General features: G+C 43.9%; 3 protein-coding genes across 4 annotated transcripts; 1 reads left to right on the top strand and 2 right to left on the bottom strand.

Annotated features, from left to right (window-relative positions):
* The first annotated feature begins 3,187 nt into the window (after positions 1-3,187).
* LOC105459299 (ankyrin repeat family A protein 2) lies at positions 3,188-4,846 on the top strand. Of its 2 annotated transcripts, none has more exons than XM_011705224.1 (5): positions 3,188-3,780; positions 3,977-4,073; positions 4,193-4,413; positions 4,501-4,648; positions 4,719-4,846. In XM_011705224.1, the coding sequence occupies exons 1-5, from the start codon at positions 3,526-3,528 to the stop codon at positions 4,781-4,783; spliced, it is 786 nt and encodes a 261-aa protein (XP_011703526.1). In that variant the 5' UTR covers positions 3,188-3,525; the 3' UTR covers positions 4,784-4,846. The 2 variants fall into 2 exon arrangements, with proteins under 2 accessions (XP_011703526.1, XP_011703525.1); XM_011705223.1 differs by having other exon boundaries at positions 3,189-3,780; positions 3,977-4,109.
* A 127-nt stretch (positions 4,847-4,973) lies between these two features.
* Positions 4,974-8,015, bottom strand: LOC105459300 (coatomer subunit delta). The gene is made up of 8 exons (XM_011705225.1): positions 7,908-8,015; positions 7,654-7,693; positions 7,139-7,362; positions 6,636-7,024; positions 6,388-6,558; positions 5,995-6,308; positions 5,574-5,890; positions 4,974-5,483 (listed from the first exon to the last, which is right to left on the bottom strand). Exons 1-8 carry the CDS (start codon positions 7,908-7,910, stop codon positions 5,394-5,396), a joined length of 1,548 nt encoding a protein of 515 aa, XP_011703527.1. The 5' UTR covers positions 7,911-8,015; the 3' UTR covers positions 4,974-5,393.
* Positions 7,943-9,380, bottom strand: LOC105459304. Its single transcript, XM_011705229.1, has 3 exons — positions 9,106-9,380; positions 8,335-8,457; positions 7,943-8,182 (listed from the first exon to the last, which is right to left on the bottom strand). The coding sequence occupies exons 1-3, from the start codon at positions 9,378-9,380 to the stop codon at positions 7,963-7,965; spliced, it is 618 nt and encodes a 205-aa protein (XP_011703531.1). The 3' UTR covers positions 7,943-7,962.
* Positions 9,381-17,907: the final 8,527 nt, after the last annotated feature.

Genomic DNA, 17,907 nt, shown 5'->3' on the forward strand with positions numbered 1-17,907 from the left:
CTGCAAACTTCTGTGCTGTATGGGATAATAATTGATCGTGTACATAGCGCTGATCGCAACATCAGCTGGCTGTAAACAAGCAAATGGCGTTTCATTAATTTAATGATAATATAGTCTCTCGTTATAAAATAACGTATCTTACATAGGAGGAGTGTTTAATATTAATTGTACTTTAGATTTCGTCTCTTTATCTGTTCTGCGCTCTAATTCTTTCTTAGTATCGAGAGTATTAAACGTATTTAACTAAAAAGATTTTTAATGAAATTACGAAGGCGAGAGAGAAAGGAGAAAAAGAGAGAAATATATATATATATATATATATATGCTTTCGGACGTATTGTTCATTTTTCACAGCGATAAATTTTGTAATTATCGTTAACTTAAGATTAAGATCCGTTGGAGGGAACGAGCTTGCGATCGGTCATAGATATTGTGCAAAAAGGATTCTCGTGTGTTGTAAGCACACGTGCGTGTCGGAATTTCACAAGTGACGAGTCTCTCGCGCGCTGAACGAAAAGTGATGTCTAGAGATAAATTACATCGCGTTAATAAATTTTTATACGTATAACCGCATGATGATCCAATTTCGCGACCTGGTCACGTCTGCTATTAACTGTTATCGACAATTGACCCTTGATATCGCTAATGTGTACTTTACAAGCGTTGTAAACCGACAACCGAATGTTGAACACTCCGTTCTATTTATGATTATAATAAAGAGAAACGAGAAAAGGAGCACAGGACGTAATTGTTGAAATTGTCGAGGGACAATTTATACGCGTATTCGTGGTGGCTTGCCGACAATACATTTTATTTACAAAAAGAGCAAGAGAAAGAAAAAAAGATAAATGGAAAGACACTTCCATGCCTGTTGCGAATTTTTCTTTGTATTAAACAAGAGCTATACTTGCATCGCATCACATCGATTCTAGTCTTTCTCATCGACACGATGTACGCGGTACGATCTCGTACGTAAGAATACGGATTAATTCGCGTGGATAATCCTCCAGAACTTGTATAGAGGCACATTACGATCGACTTTATACGAGACGCAGCGTTGTAACGTCACAAGTAAGTTGCTAAGTCCCAGTCGGACGAGATCGCGTCAATTCTTCTTCACTGGCCACTCACTTAAATAATCAGAACACTGTGATAATCTCTCGCGCGAGGACAAGGGAAAAAAAAGACTGATTAGGAAGACCCCAAATTTTATCACGACACGTATCCTTTTTTCAATCACTTTTTCCTACCCCTCACGAAAAACAAAAGTAAAAAATCATTTTTAATAAACAATGAGAAAGACGACTCGAGCATTCGCGCCTCGCTCTATCTCTCGAATTTGATACTTATTGTCATACAACGTCGTTGTCAGTCGCGTTTAAAGTATAGAAATACGTATTCTTGTTGGCGGAAAAAGATATCAGGGAAGAATGAATTGCACCAGATTGGCGCGATCTTTAAGTAATCTTAACGCCCGATCGAGCATGTCGCGGCCGTTATTCGGCTTGCTACCCGAGAGAAAGCCTTTACTGGTGAGAAAGCGCGTATAATCAAGATCAATCGCCCCTTTTCCTCCCCTCGCCCTCCTCCCCTTCCCACTCAATGCCAAATTATTAGTAAATTCCTCCCTCATTAGTCTAGTGAATGCTGTAAGTACACTGTGTTAATAAATAACTCTGAATCCGAAATGCGCGTGTGTTCCCTTATCATTCTCTCGCATCCCGACGCAAAGATCTTGACTAGATTCCGGCATAATTAGTGAATTAATTTATCGAATAACACTGATTTTGATAACATTTAAAACTATTAATTTTTTGTTGCGTGCAGGAAAGAATTAAAGATTAGATTAGCGACGACGGAAAATTTGCCGTAGGCAGCTCTGCCAGTTTAATTGATCACCAATTAAGTTAATCGGCCGTGGTCGTTTTAACTGTCAAGTAACATCTATACCGGTTTTTTAACATAAATAGAATTATTAAACGACATAAATTATATTTATTATACCAACAAAAATTTTACCATGAGCAGTTCCGCCGATTAAATTAACTCCGTCAATTAAAGTTAATCGATGTTTGAGCTATTATTGTCTGAAAATAGAGTGAAAGAATGAAAATCGTCTTAGAATGCCATATCAATTTTTTAGCACAAGAACAAATTTGTGGAGAACAAACAAACGATTCATTACTTTGAAAATTTTCAGCGTCCATTTTCTTAAAGCGTCCAGTCTTTACGCAATTATGCTTATTTTTAATGTAACAATAACAGCCTCGACCAATCTTGATTACCTATTCGAAAATTGAAATCGATTATTTACGGAGATCGACGACTATTCCGGGGTTCTACAGCGGCCCGGTCGTGATAATGTGTGAAATAGATAATTAATCATTGATAACAATAAATCCACCGGTACGAATCTGAAATGCGCGGCTTTCAACGCGCACGAATCGCTCGTTCAGTCGTTCGTATCGCGGTTCACAAATCTTTTTGCCAATAAGTACAATCGTGGACAAATAGATTGCGACACTTTTTTTTATAGATTCCTAATATATATTTAATATATATAATATATATTTTGTAGATAACTAATATTTTGCGAAAACGAACCACGATTGATGTGCTATCTTTAGTTTAGAGACAGTACACCAATCGTAGTTCGCATTTGCAAAATATTAGTGCGTTTCAAAACTTATAAAAAAAAAGTGTCGCAACCTATTTGTCCACGACCGTACAATACCGTCCAGCGATCAGAGTACGGTGTATACGCGAAGTGTATACATAATCCTTGTCGCGTTTAATTAAGCAGTGAAACAATACCGAGATAAGAGAATGGCAGTCGGAGAATCCCGCGTCTCCCGGCCGGCGCGAAAATCGAACGACCTCGAGTTGACGCATTCCTATATGGACTTGCTGCGTTCCCACTGAGCGCGTCACGCGTCGCGTCGTCCGTCGCGTCACGATTAATTGACCAAAATATTCCATTTTATTGCATGATTTGCCGCGCAACTTCTTGCAAGACGCATCAATTAGATTATTCGACATTCTAGAGATAAAAGAATTTTTCTTGGTATGAAATCTCGGATTGCACGGCAAGTTACGCAATAAAATGGGATGTTTTGATTGGTCAATTCGGATGACGCGACGCGTGACGCGCTCAGTGGGAACGCAGCCTAAATAGACTGCGCGCTCCCATTGAAAACGTGAAGGCAACATCTGAATGAGAAATGGGAATATAGGAGGTTAGGTGCGTTCCTTGTACTTCAATTGCTGTGCTTTGCTTTCAGGTACGTTTTCAACAGGAGCGCGCAGTCTACCTAAGTCTATGGAGTTGTTGACGCATTCCTAACCTCCAACATGATGTCGCGAATGCAGGTTTTATACGATTTAACAGGAAATTCCATGAATTCTCGCGTTCGGCTAATCCGATAATAATCCGGATTAAGGATAGGGCCATCGTAAAACGAAATCGATTCGCACGTCGCTCGGTGCGGCCGGCTGAGACCAGCTGAGACTCATGCCTTGACAGCTATGGAGGATCAGATTCACTCGGAGTTGATTCTGAAGGAGGAGCAAGACGAGGACGAGATCAAGGAGGGCCGATGCTCCGCCGAGAGCGAGAAGAGCGTCACCCCCGGCGGGGCCTCGATCGGGATACGGCCGAAGCCGCTGATCTACAAGCCGGAGAACGTGAGCTGCAAGTCCGAGCCGATCGAGACGAAGTGGCACTGGGCGCCCGGAGCGTGGCAGGACGCGACCCGGACCAGCGCGTTTCAACCGTACAAGGTACTCCTCCCCCCCCCCAACCCTCCCCGTGAACTCCGCGGGACATCGGTATAGGCCTCAAGAGTCGGCGGATTCGCCCCTCATCGCGACGCAGAATCCATTGTGTAATACCGTCGTTCCCGTAGACCGCATATAACATTTGTATTTTTTTTAATACCCGAACGTATATACAAGATTATGTCTCGTCTATTCGCAGCCACCCACCCTGCTCACGAATTTGCAAAGAGGCAACACTCAGACGCAGATACACCAGCTCTACGTCGGCAACGACATCACGTTTCACACTTTGGCAGGTCAGGGGGAACTCACGTCCGATCATATAAACCCAAGTAAATTATGTACCCTTGTATATCTTATTTTTTTAATTGACGTGTGTACAAATATTATAAAAAAATATATAATCACTGCGCAGGTACAGTGGACAAGATCGATGAGAAGGGTCTAACGGGCTTGATGTGGGCCTGCGCTTACGGACAATTGGGTAGCGCTAGGCAATTGATCAAAAAGGGCGCCAGTATTAATCATTGTGGACCAAACTTACAGACCAGTCTGCACTACGCGGCTGTCTACGGCCATCACGACGTTGTCAAATTATTGTTGAACAATGGCGCTGACCCTAACGCATGCGACGAGGTACTTACACACGCATCTTCTTTACCTAAACTTAACATGTCCAGCACTTACGTGTCGTATAATAATATTTTCTCATTTTTGTGACAGGACGGTAATACTCCATTAATATATGGAGCATTTTGCGATCACCCTCACGTGTGCTACGAGTTGTTAACAAAAGGCGCGGAAGTGACAATTAAAAATTCCGCAGATGTAAACGCTTATATGGCGGCGATTACGAATAAGTCTATGAATGGTAAGTATGTTCTTTCAAAATCATTTCTTAAAGTATGAAAATAGTCAATTTGATTTTTATTAATTTGCAGCTAAAGCGGTTATTGAGAATCACTTGATTCCACAAATTATAAATATACCAACGGATGAATTATAACGATATTTGTATATTGTGTACGTTTTTACAAGTTGTAAATAAATATTAAGAAACAGCAGTATATATTTGTCGTCTAACTATAAAAAAAATTTCTATATAGCATGTTTTTAACGATAGTGCTAATAAAAAAAAAGAAGATAGCGATGCATAGCATGCTTTCCGAAGCAAGGTACATAAACTTACGAACGAGTAACAAAATTTGATATATATATATTTGGTAATAATACAATCCTTTGCAGGAGCTATTGCAATACTAAAATATATGTATCGAGTAGAAAGTAAATACGATAAATTTGCGTGTATGAATCGTAACTAAGTTTAGTCCAATTAAAATAGATCTTTTTTTTTTTTACAAATGTGTATAAGTATTCGGCACCGGACAGCTATTAAATAGCATATTAAATTGATACATGTACATAAATATAGCAAACGACACATATCAATGCTTCCATTGGATCACGTAAGGAATGGCTGTATGGCAATAAAATTAAAATTCAAGTAGTCAAATCTTGATTGTTAATCATAACATTATGCTGCCTCCCCAACTGAACTGTGCCTATTTTCTTATGTTCTTATATGCGCAAATACTTCATCTATTATCCGTTATGTCTTATACAACTTCATAATTATCGGTGAAGAACACAGTTTCTACCGAATACTTAACTGGGCTCTCATCTTCTACAAGCAGAACTTCGCTAACCTAAAAAATGAAAATGGCACAAATTATTTTTTTTTTATTTATTATGTAATGTAATTTGCACGGATATGCGGAAATCCGCGTGTTCTGTACCTTGATTTTGGCATACGGCATTTTAGATGTAAACGAAACGTGAAGTGGGAAAAAATCGGCAGGTGTAGAAGACGGGGCGGAAAATTCCATAGAGCCTGATTTCGTTGAAGCATCGATCACTGGTAAGGACCAAACTAACGTGTTCCGCCGTGCCTCGTGTGTGTACTGCCCGTCGCACTCACTGACGATAGGATTGCATCCAATAGGTAGAGGAATGTTTATTTGGACGTCGTTCAACTCGAGGTCGGCCTGTTCCAACTCGTATTCGATATTCACGTCGCAGCCGCCTTCTCCGTTTTCAGAAGGCCAGCAATTTACTATTACAAACAGTTAATTAAATATGTATATTAGTGAATTTTATAGATAAAAAAAAAAGTTAAAATTAAAATCATATGTGACGAATATTATGGTAGTCACTCACTTGAAATGGGCAATGCTGTTTCGTCTTGGGCTTGGAAACGCCATTTCAGCACACCGACGTCAGTGTTCAGTGGGAACGGTTTCGTGGGTACTTTCAGCCCTATCTGTCCATGCGCTCTAAACAATTCCTTGTCCACGTTTGGATGAGTTTGCAATTGTATCCCTCTCGTGTCCCCGTTCTCAACTTGCACGCGAATACGTCCCCATTTCTCGTCGGAGATGTGCAGGGTCACCAAGCCGTGCAACTCGAAATTTTGTAGACCTCCATCCCGGCCGACGCGCACATTAAGTCGCTCTTCTTGTCTCAAGTGAACCCTTTGACGGAAATGTATTTATAAATAATTCGTTCGCAAGTGATTTTGACACACTGCTACAAGTCAATACAATCACGTACAATTCTGTGTTGATTATCTGAGGACTAATTTGTGGCAATTTTGTTCCAGGAGCGGCAAGCGGTCCCGATACGACATTTTCTCCTTCCTCCTTTAATTGATCAACGAATGAATCTACATCGCGCGACTTGCCACCTAATTTCATTGCACCCGGTCCAGCGTTTACTGGTTTCCTGATAAAAGATATTCATTTATATTTCAAAATGTTTGCAAATATAATTGTAATCAAGAGTAAAATATATATCCATACTGCTTGGGCTTGTAAGAAGGTCTAATCGGTTCAGGCACAAAGTTAGCTGTATCACCAACAGCCGGGGTAACTGGGGTGCTACCGCTTCCGTATCCACCGCCAAATCCAGGACTTTTAACTCCGCCTTTCTTATTAGCCTCCATCATCCTCTGCCTCTGCAGCTCCTTGGCCTTCTCACGCATTTTATTCTTAGCTTCACGCTCCTGTGTCTTTCGGACTGCTTGATAGACCTTCTCCTCATGCGAATCCATTTCCACAAAGGTTCTGATTTGTGCTAAATTGACATTTTCCCTATAGCCTAGCGCAACTATTTCGTCAAATGCAAATATCAAATTGAACGCGTTCTCCGTTATTTCAAGTTCATCCATCGAGCTGCAATATTCTGGAATCTGTAAGAATCAAATATCACTGTGTGTGTGTATATACTTAACACGCACACATATATATTTATACCTAATACAAGTATAAGGATACTTTCACGATTCATCGATGTATCTACTTACTACTCTCGCAAAGAGCCTCAAAGTTTCCAAATCCTCCAAAATATTGCTGGCCTTAGTCGTGATGAGCAGCATGTATACTTTCTCAAGAGGTTGATACACGTATCTCACAGATTCCGTTTCCACAAACGTGTGCTGCTTACCCGAGCTCATTAGTTTCGGGAACGCAGCAAGTAGGCCTTCTATCCTCGCCTTTGTCATTTCGACGAACTGTCGAGAAATTATGGCTGGAAGAGCAATGCAAAACGTGAACCGATGAGACCAGCGAATATTTTTTCGAGTCACTCAATTCTATCGGGTAGAAAAAAAATTCAAGGAGGCAGAAAATTACTTTCTGCTTTCCTTTACAATCGACCGGCTGATACTCGTTCCTCAACAAATGGAACGGATTGTGGATTACGGACGTGATGTAAAGATATCATGTGATTAGTTCAGCCGGGCGAGACACCGTGAAAAAAACGAGACACGCATACGCGACGCGGCGCGTTCGACGACGCAAGAACGTTTTGCGAACTCACTTTTTCCTGCTTTGGTGCATACCGCAGCGGCGATGAGTACCTGAAAAAAGAAAGAAAGAGAGCGTGCGATGCCGCATAAATTTGGCTGGTGGTAGCCGCGGGATTAAATGCCTGGCGGCCACACACGCCGCTAAATGGATGACATCTGCGGGACCGATGTCACGGGCTGGAGCGGTTCCGCCGCTCCGGGGACTCGCTTTTCGGGGCGCGGGATCTTGACAGCGGCCCCACAGCCGCGGAGAACGACCACTTACCATCCTGGCGAGCGATTCCTGGCTCAACGCTCCGTGCACGCCCCGCGAATTTAGTCTAAACGCACTCCTCGTCGAGCCGACCAGCTCTCCACATCACACATATACAAATACACGAAGAAGGGGAGCAGAGGGCGCACTGTGCTGACGTGTGCCATGATGAAAGACGTCTCGCGCCACGGATTACGAGAGTCGTGTAGTCGGAAACACCACTGACGAGCACTCGTAGATCACGTGGACGCGTGATGCAGCTTGTCAAACGTCGACCAATCACGTCGCTGGAAGAATGCATCGCGTTGTCCAGAATGAGGCAGGTACATACATATTCTCGAAAAATTACGTATTAGAAAGTAAGGAAATATACTTTCAAATGCGTAATTTTTCGAGAATAGAGCCCCATGTAGACTCGAAAAGTGGATTTAGTACGCACCACAAATTGTGCAGAAAACTGGATTTTGCTACGTAATTTTGATCCACTTCTTCAGAGGACGTTAGTGCACGAGGACATTCTAGCGTTACAGCCAAGAGGCCGGCATGCGCTTTCGGATCCTCTCTGGTTAGACATATAATCGCTTAAATTATAATTTCTGTGACTGTGAGATGCGCCGCATCTCAAGAAGTCTGTAATATCTGTGAACTCGTCTTGATTTGATTTCGAGAGCGTGCGACAGAGGACACCACCGAGCCGAATAGCAGCCGGCAGCGACGCTGTTTCGGTGGTTTATGGAGAGACGAAAGGGCGGCCGGCGGGCGCAATTTCACGACGGTGAAAGGACTTCGCTATTCGGCCGCGTGGAAAGAATATTAAATGGTAAATGCGCGTTATACGGTAATTATACGTTCCGGAGTCTCTCAGAAGTTGAATTGATCAACTCCACTTCTTGTGAATCTCTTTGACAGTTTCTGATTGAGGCTCATATAAATTCCCGTATATATTTTACACGCACGAGTGACGCAAAGAAATGTTTAGAAACAACTAAAAATTATTGTTCAGATTTCCTTTCTGATTCGATCGTTACTTTTTTGCTTTTTTTTTTTAATCATATTGTTATGCTTATTTGAGAATAGAAAATCTAGGAGATCTAGACTACTTAACTCTTCAAAAGCGAGTAATGTTTTCTATTGATTCAAATATAAAACATTCAGTTGCGCGTCTCTATAATTAATGCTTGATACGCCATTTTTTACTTTAAATGCAAACTTCAGGTTGTCCGCCGCGCCCTCCGCCCATCCGCCGGGAGTTCCAGGACTTTTTCTTCGAACTTTCGAACTTGACGCACGTCTTCGCGAATCTGCGACGAGGGAATCGATCGTTAAATCGATCGCGCATGGTTGATTAGCTATCGATTCATCATACCGACAGCAGCGTACCGGCAACGAGCAAGCGGCGACGACGAAGGGGACGCCGAAGACGTCCCGCTCGTGGAACAGCCTCGTCAGGTACACACCGCCGTGCGGTAATTTAGTGGCGACCATTATCGCTTTTGTACGCATTCGCCATTCGCCGGCGTCGCCTCGCGTCGCGTTTCAACGGCTGTAGTCAACGCGGAAGATGAACGGCGCGCACCGTTATTACGTCGCGTCTATTCCGGCCGCGTTTCCACTCGGCCGAGCTCACGTTTCCGCTGTTCCCGCCTCTTCATTGCGGTCCCCCTGCGGTCCCACTTTACCGTAGAGGTCCCTCGTTTCTCGCATGCCCGCTGTGGACCGCGCGGTCGCCGGTTTGAGTCCTCTCGGGAAGAACTGTATGACGGCAGCGCAACGAGGAGCGCGAGCGAATTAAGAGAGTGAGAAAACGGAATTTGCTTCTTTTTCTTTTCCCGACTGGAGATCGGTCATCGAACAGGAATTCGCTCGAGGAAGCAGATTCACGCGAATTAAATTAACTAGCCTGGAAAGACACAACGAGGGATGATTTGCAGAGGCACGAGCTAGGATGAGTCCGCTGTCTCGTTGAAATTCGGCTCTCACGAGCCTTCCGCGAGGCTCGGACGGCGATCGTTGTAATTAATTTACGGCGCTGCTCCTTTCCCGTGTCTCACGGCGTTATTACTACATATAACCGCTGTCGGCAACAGAAGCTGCCTGGCGCGGTCGACGAGTGGCTTCTAAAGGGAAATTAAGCCCCGGGTGTAAGCGGTTAACAAAGAAATTAATGTGCGTATATCGCACTCGTACAGTGCCCGCCAAGCTATAGGTATCTGCGGAAAGAGGGACCGAAGTAGGGAACGGAGGGGCGCCGAGGGCTCCCGAAGGCGGTACCGCCGGTTCACCCAATTAGCTCCCGAGCTAATTAGACCTCTACGTGCCTTAATACGGGCACTCTTTTGCGAGCGTGAGCGCGAACGGCCATCTTGATAACAAGAAAGACCAACCCTCGTTCTTTTTTTTTTTTCAGGTCATGCAGCGCGGGTCGGGCGGCGCGGATTAAGGAAACACGCTGACTCCGCGGCTGTCCGTCGCGGTTTTCCGTTCCTCGCGGGAGGGACCTCGAAGTCGGGCACCGTGGGACGAAACGGCATCGGGACGATCGTCGCGTTAATCAGGATACGACTACGGGGACGCAGCCGATCGGTGAGTGAGCTTTACGTTATTTGCACGAGTCATCGTTTTCTCGTCCGCGCACGTAACAGATGGGCGAGATAACCGACTGCTCGGGAGCCCGCAATATAGCTCGCTCCGACATCTCACCGTTTATCCCATTGAATCCTCGAATTTCTGTATAACCGCGAGCATAACGCTTGAGATATATTTAAAAGCTATCGTACAAGATTATTTCGCCCGCGTTGTACATATAACGTATATATTTGCGAAGATTAATGTCTCCTGTCTTTTCTCGGAGAACGAAAGGAAGGGAGTTTTCCTTTCCTTTTTTTTTGTACATTCTAAATTCACATTTCTCGACGCCGCGCTGCGAGGATCAGCGTCGCTGATATGTCTCCGTGAAGAATGAAAAGAATAGGGTTTACATGTTATACGACGAAATTTTTTTTTTAAATGCCACATTTGATATTCGCATAAAAATGAAATATATGTAACTTTCACGTATGCGCGGATTTTCGTTTTGCGTTATTACGGTGGCATGTATATCAAAGGAGAACAAGTCGCGATATCGAGCGACGCGGCGCGGCGGGGCGCTCAAAGGGATTCGAATATCCCGCTTTGAGGTATAGGCGCTACATCTCGTTATCAACGTCATATGTTTTATCGCTCCTTTGAATCGCGTGCATTTATCCTGATAAGTTGGAAACTCCGCGAGTCCGTCATCGTGAATTTTTTTCCGCGTCAGAGATTGCGCTAGCCGCGTCAGAGCCGCGTTGTCTGTGCGCGCGGTTTTTTTATTCTTTATTTTTTTTTTTTTAAGGAAATGCACCGGTATTAGCGTAATATCAAGGAAAAATTCAGCGAGATAATACGGGAACGCGATAGTGAGCTCGGAGCTGTATCGGAAATATAAGCCGGGGAATTTCGATGGAAGCTCGTTCGACGCTTTTCACGACGCTTGTTAAAATTAACGGAATCTCGGGCTATTTTACGCGTTTGCGTTCAAATCGGTTTCTTTGGATTAAAATCAACGCGTGCAGGCTATATAGCCACGTCCCTTTGTGCGAGAATTACCATTTCCGGTGTGCCATTTTTCCTCGCCGGAATCGCACCGGTACCGTTTCTCCTCTCGAAAGAATCGCACGTACGCGCCGTTACAACCGGCGACGGGGATAAATTTCGATAAGAAAACCCGTGGCGTTATCGCGACAATTCTCGGGGCGTCCGGAGGTGTAAGCGGGGGGGGGAGGGGGTAAAACAAAATCGCCAAAGATAAACGGCACCGTACGTCATACGGCGGCCGGATATGATCACGAAATCCGCGCTTTCAAATGCAAATGTAACGGACCGCCACGAAGCGGGGACAATCGCGAGCGGGAGCGCGCGCGCGACCGATATTTACTGCTGTTTACCGCAAATTTATTTTTGCGCAAAACAGAGTTTTCCGCCGCAGCGGCGCGTTGTTCCATCAGAAACGAGATTAATATACGCGGAGAAATCTGCATCGCTCTATCCTCTGCACTGCCACACTTCATTACTATCTTGGTTATTTGCAGACGGTTATTTACAGACGCGCGTCTCTCGCGTTTCGGACGTAAAATTACCATCCAATTTTTAACGTATCGTTTACTTTGCAATGGACGATGCAGTGCCGTTAATTGTCGACGAATGCTCTGCTCGTGTCTCGTTAAATTAAATTCCTTCGCATTATAGACTCGATCGTTAGAAAATATCTAATACGCTTGTATCGCCGTCTCGGTGTATAATTGCCGCATTAATATATCGTAACCGCGTGTGTCTTCCCGCTGTTGTATCTCATCGCGGAATTCCTCATTTGTGATTGATATCATGTAAAAAGTATCATTACTGGCAATTCCCGCTTCGACGTTCTTACATGCGATTGCGTTACGCGATGTTATTATTGCAAATATTATGGAGTCAAGAGATCAGACGTAATTACTGCACTCGCCAGGCAAATACTAATATCGCTTGCGTGTAATTATCGACGCGATTGAATTAATTATTAATCGCCTGGAAAGATGTCGGGCAGCAGCTGTTCTTAATTAAACGTCTCGACAATATCTTGACAATAACATATTTCTCTCGACCTAGTAATCCAAATTATACAATTTATTTTTGAAGGTTGAGTGAAATTTTGCGACGTATTTACGTTAAAATTAATTTTTTTATATGCCTATAAAGGCATATAAAAAGACTTTACTTTTATGATTTATTTAATTTTTTTACTTGATGAAATTGCTATATCGATTTATGTATATGTCTATACTTTAGCTAATTTAATCTGTGGTAAAGTAGCGGCTTAAAGAAAAGTTTTATTCTCTATTGTTGAGTTAAAAGCGCTTGAGCACAAATTTACTTAGAGCTTTATAAGGCTGTAAACGAAGTCGCTGGGAGATATTCCGGTGACACAGGCGAAGTTGGTACGTAATCTTATTAAACGGATGGGAGTTTACTGTTGAATGCACTAGATGTAGGTCAGTGGTTTTGACAAGGCCGACAAGTCCGAATTCGAGAGGGTCGCATAAACACGCGCGCACCCCGGTTACCGCGCAGGGTTTTGCGGTTGAAGTTGATCAGTTTTACCGTAATGAAAAGATTTAGTGCTTGAATGTATCCCACGTCGATCATTAAGTTAAGGCCTTGCAACGCGCAGAAACGTTCCCCTAATGACACGCTCGGATCTCCGGATAAATTAATCTCCCCGCGAACGGTGTCGTTCGGTTATCAATGTCTCCTTTCTCTCTCTCTCTCTCTCTCTCTCTCTCTCTCTCTCTCTTTCTCTCTCTCTCTTTCTCTCTCTCTCTCTCCCAAAGAGATGCGTAGGATTTCCAGGTCGGGCAGGATAAATCCCTTCTCCATCTTCGCTCACTCCATCTCTCGAATCCGGATGGCCCGCCCGTCCGGATCTGATTAATTGAGGGTCGCGCGAAACGATCAATCGCTTGGCAAGGACAATGGCGAATGCGTGAGCCCGTATTGACTGATGATCGTCAGGAAGCCTGACCGAGTTTGCGCCGATTCCGAGTTCCAAACTTAGTGCACGAATTTCGTCGTCGAGACACGTGCCATTAGATCTAGGCTTTGTTCCCCCTCTTGCTCCTTCGCGAACAATGAACAGCTTTTTGTGATTAATGAGCGGCATTTAACGAAGGCGTCGTTCCAGGCGCGCTATCTCTCAAGCTTCCCGGTTTAATTGTCTTCACTTGATTAGAGTTACATAATCAGGTTGTCGGTATGAAATTGTAGCCGGCGGTAATAATGCGACAAAATCGCGCGATATTTTATGTAAAAGTTCACAATAGCTATGACACTTAATTTAACGGGGAATTACATTCAGATTTTTAATTAAATGTGAAATACTAGCGTAAATCTAATCAATTACCTTTGTTAATGAGCATTTTAAATTTAATTATTCGTTTAATTTTCTCTCTCTCTCTCTCTCTCTCTCTCTCTCTACCTCTGAAAACATTTTTAATCAAATACAATTTATCGCCACAAACGCTATGATTTCGATTTATTTCGACAACACCCAATTTGGCTTCTTAATTAAACAGTTATCCGATTCTTACTCGCCACGCCATTTTTTATCACGCCGTGATACATATTTTCCGCTCATAAAACTTCGTATTTCTTCTCTCATTCTCTCTCGACTATTTTATTTTTCGGTGTCGCTCTCGATTTATGAGAGTTCTCCTTCCGTACTTTCCGGCCTCCTTTTCCCCGTACGAGGATTCCCGTCGCGATATCGTGGTCAGTGATGGGGCCGCCTCTTTCAGCCGGGCACGAGTTCTTCCACTTTGCTAAGCGAGGGTTCGCGCCACCATTTGTCGGACCGTCCATTCATCTGTCCGTCGGTGGTCGGTCGGTCGGTCGGTCGGTCGGTGGGTTCTCTACGCCAACGTAGAGGCGAGGCGGTGGGCCAGAGCGGGATGCAACTCGCAACAGCGCGCGCTTTCTCCATCGTCGGGAGAGAAGAGAGAGAGAGAGAACGCTGGAGTGGGAAGAGGGAACGGAGGGATCCCGGGAGCTCTATCGACCGACTTCTCTCTCATCCAGTATCCCAGCTACGGAGCCGTAGGTAGTAGTTGCAGCTGAAATCTCCTCCTCCACCTCGTGCTACTACTACCACTCTCTGATTTTCTCCCCCCTCCCTCTCTCTCTCTCTCTCTCACTCCCTGCTCTTTCTCTCCTACTCTATCCCGTTATCCCGATTCTCTCCCTCGCCATCCCATACTCTCACTCGCTCTCCCTCGCGTTCAGCAACACCGCCTCTCTCGCTTCGGCCAAAGCGAACTCTTGACATTTCGCCGTGCCAGTGCACCAGTTCTCTATCCCAGCGAAAGCCCAGATGTCCTCCAAGGTTTGTTAATGTGCGCTGATTGCCAACGCCACCCCGCCACGCTGTTCTCATCGAGGCGCGAAGGGGTACAGGGTGAACGAGGCCTATAAGCGAAAAAAGTCGGGAGGGATGAGTTTAATGAGAAAGATAGAAGCGCGCTGATTATACGAAACGTTGAAGGGGAAAAGAGACGGGGGGTGCACCATGGTCGTTTATCTAAGGAAAGGGATCGTTTATATTACATACGCAAATCCCGTCGACACTTTTCTACGTGCGTAAGATTATACTTCCAAGATAGAATATATTTTCAACGGCATTTTTATAGAAATATAGAATCCTCTATCTCTCACCGAGATTCCGAGCTTAACCCTCGGCCCTCCGCCCCGTTTTCATCTTACGCTTCCGCCCGAACGACAATCTCTGACCCAGAAACTTTACGCGCCGTAAAGATTCTTCGTCCGAAGAATTGGAAAACGATTTAAGACGGCGACTTTTCCTTTGGCCCGATAAGACGATGCTCTTCCAATCGTGGAACGATACATCAGGGCGGTGAATTTTCGAGAGAAACAGGCCCGTGGAGCCTACGCGAGCGGCAATGGCGGCGGCGGCGGCAACGGCAGCGGTGGCGGCGAAGGGATGGTCGATGGTAATGTTTCCGTGCCGGAAGTTACATTATTTTATTCATGCGGTGCCACGTCGGGATTGGCGCAAACACCGTGTGCCGAGTACGGCCAATTTCCATATGCAAAACGTCGCTCTGACGTCGAACAAAGTGGGTATCGCGCGAATTTGCTGTGTAGTTCGGTTCGGCTGCTGTACGATTCAGCTACGGAACACATACGTTTCTGATAATATTAAGAAGCAGAATCACACCATTCATTTTTAATCTTTTCACGACCTTTTTAAAAAATTATATTTTTTCTTTATATATAGAATACCCATATATATATACGTATGTGCAAGCTTACGCTTTCTAATTTATAAATTTTTTAATAATTTACATCTTATAAATTTTTAAGTAATTTATAATTTATTAATTAGAAAGCGTAAATGTTTGAACCTATTTGATTTTGTTACGGCTTACGATTTCACTTCAATATGCTTTAACATTAAATTTAAATTAAATGGTTTTCATTTGTTCTGAGTTTTTATTTTTACGAGAAACTAAAGAACGATTGACCATACTATATGATCGAAGTAACGAACTGTTACGATTATTTTATTGTATATCACAAACTTTATCTAACGTATTAAATTTACTCAAAGCAACATTTGTATTGCGTGATTTCAATATCGCGATATGCACAATGGTCGTCGCGTAATAAAGCAGGCGATAGGTCTGATGAGAACGCGCGGCAATCGATGCGAAACGGAGAGCGTTTTCTAGGACATTCCGCGCGAAATCGCCGGAACATCGGCGCTTTTTCCGCAATTTCATCAGTTCCCTTCACGTGCGAACGACGCCGCCGCCGGTCGCGGAGCAGCAATTTCCATTGCATATTCAGAGGTCTAAACGCTCTGTCGTTGCCAGCAGTCGCAAAGTTATTACAGCCGACATTCTTCGCGCGAACGAGGTAGACAGAGGAGTGAGAGAAACGTGTGCGGGCGCGGTAAGAGAAAAGAGAAAAGTCCGTGCGGCGGATTAATTTTCTCTCGCTTTTTCACTGTCTTTTACGCGCTTTTTGCCCGACTCAATGAATTATACCACACTCTTGCGCGACAGAGGGGAAAAAAGAAGCGAATTAGCAGCTGTCTTTCAAGCGGCGAACCGGCAAATTATCTCAAATCAGTCATTTGTCTCTCGTAAACCTCATCTGGAGATATCTGAATCTGTGTCTGTATCTTGGGCGCTGCGCGAAATGCTTGAATTTTGCTGGTGTTTTGCGCGTATCTTTATGCGCGGTAACCGAGCTCAACCTTGCGGAGTGAGCACAGAAGCGGCGCGTTGTCAAAAACAGCTCAAGAGAGGGGACTCCCGCGTGTAATAATAATGCGAGATCATTTCACGGGACAACAACAGCGTTATACCGCGAGTTTCTCGGCGTATACCGACTCTCGAGACGGGAACGGAACGAAAGTAGGTTGCGAGGTTCCGACTGGAACGTCTTGTTATAATTCTCACGTGGCCCGCCGGATTCCGCCTCATCACGTAAGGCGATATTACATTATCCTCGGACACGCTCGGCGCTGTGCTCCGTAACGATCGGGGGAAATTCTGTAATGGTAGCGCGCGATCCGTATATGCATAACATTCGACGACGCCCCGTCTATGTACTTTGTAGATGGAATACGTGTAATCTTCCTCTCATATAGGACCCGATGCTCCGGGTAATCCGATGATCGTCTACGCTATACAATTCAGGCTCGTCTACGATTTGCGCCAGTATCGATCGCCGTGACTATAGACACGTAACGGACAGACAGTAGGTATCGTTATGGAACGTTAGCGCGTCATTACACCCTACTTCAGAAATCCCTCCTTATCCTCGTTAAAATGCCGAGTCTCCGCCGATTAATAATACATTGCTCTTTCGCGCTAAAATAACCGCAATAGATATTCAGGCGACAAAACTGATCGAGAATGGTCGAAAAAAATATCATTTAACAAAGTGTGTTTAATGCTGTCTGATATCTTCTAGGGAGAGAATTCCCGCTTGAGACTGTCGGCGAAATTGCGAGGGAAAATATATTACATTTTGTACTCGGAAATAACCGCGGAAACACGAATGACTTTTATTCTTTATGCGTTGAAGCTAGAAATCCCGTGTGCGCCTCTCGTGAAAGTTTATATACAACGGCATCTTTCGTAGTTGCAAACGCTATCGTTAAGCTTTTAGCTGTGGTACACAAAATGTTTGTTTTAAAATTGTTTCAAAATGTGATAAACAAAATTGCATTACATTAACGACATACTCTCTATTTAAGTGTATTATTTTTATATTAATTAGTAAAATAATAATTAGTAAAATAGCAATATTATAAATTAATGGCGAGAAACCTTAATTAATTAGTTATTCAAAATTTTATCTCCTTTCGTCCCAAATGCTTCAATTTTGATTGGATGTACATATATATATTATTCGTAAAAAATTAAGAAAA

Source organism: Wasmannia auropunctata, unplaced genomic scaffold, assembly GCF_000956235.1.
Source record: "Wasmannia auropunctata unplaced genomic scaffold, wasmannia.A_1.0 LD334199.1, whole genome shotgun sequence".
NCBI lineage: Eukaryota > Metazoa > Arthropoda > Insecta > Hymenoptera > Formicidae > Wasmannia > Wasmannia auropunctata.

Coding starts and splice junctions, on each gene's coding strand:
- LOC105459304 (XM_011705229.1), bottom strand. CDS start 9,380: ATGGTCGCCACTAAATTACCGCACGGCGGTGTGTACCTGACGAGGCTG. Junction 8,458..9,105: donor GGCGCGGCGGACAACCTGAA/GTTTGCATTTAA, acceptor ATGTCTAACCAG/AGAGGATCCGAAAGCGCATG. Junction 8,183..8,334: donor AGTTTTCTGCACAATTTGTG/GTGCGTACTAAA, acceptor GCATTCTTCCAG/CGACGTGATTGGTCGACGTT.
- LOC105459300 (XM_011705225.1), bottom strand. Junction 5,891..5,994: donor AACAGCATTGCCCATTTCAA/GTGAGTGACTAC, acceptor TGTTTGTAATAG/TAAATTGCTGGCCTTCTGAA. Junction 5,484..5,573: donor TGCCGTATGCCAAAATCAAG/GTACAGAACACG, acceptor TTCATTTTTTAG/GTTAGCGAAGTTCTGCTTGT.
- LOC105459299 (XM_011705223.1), top strand. CDS start 3,526: ATGGAGGATCAGATTCACTCGGAGTTGATTCTGAAGGAGGAGCAAGAC. Junction 3,781..3,976: donor GCGCGTTTCAACCGTACAAG/GTACTCCTCCCC, acceptor GTCTATTCGCAG/CCACCCACCCTGCTCACGAA. Junction 4,110..4,192: donor GTCCGATCATATAAACCCAA/GTAAATTATGTA, acceptor ATCACTGCGCAG/GTACAGTGGACAAGATCGAT.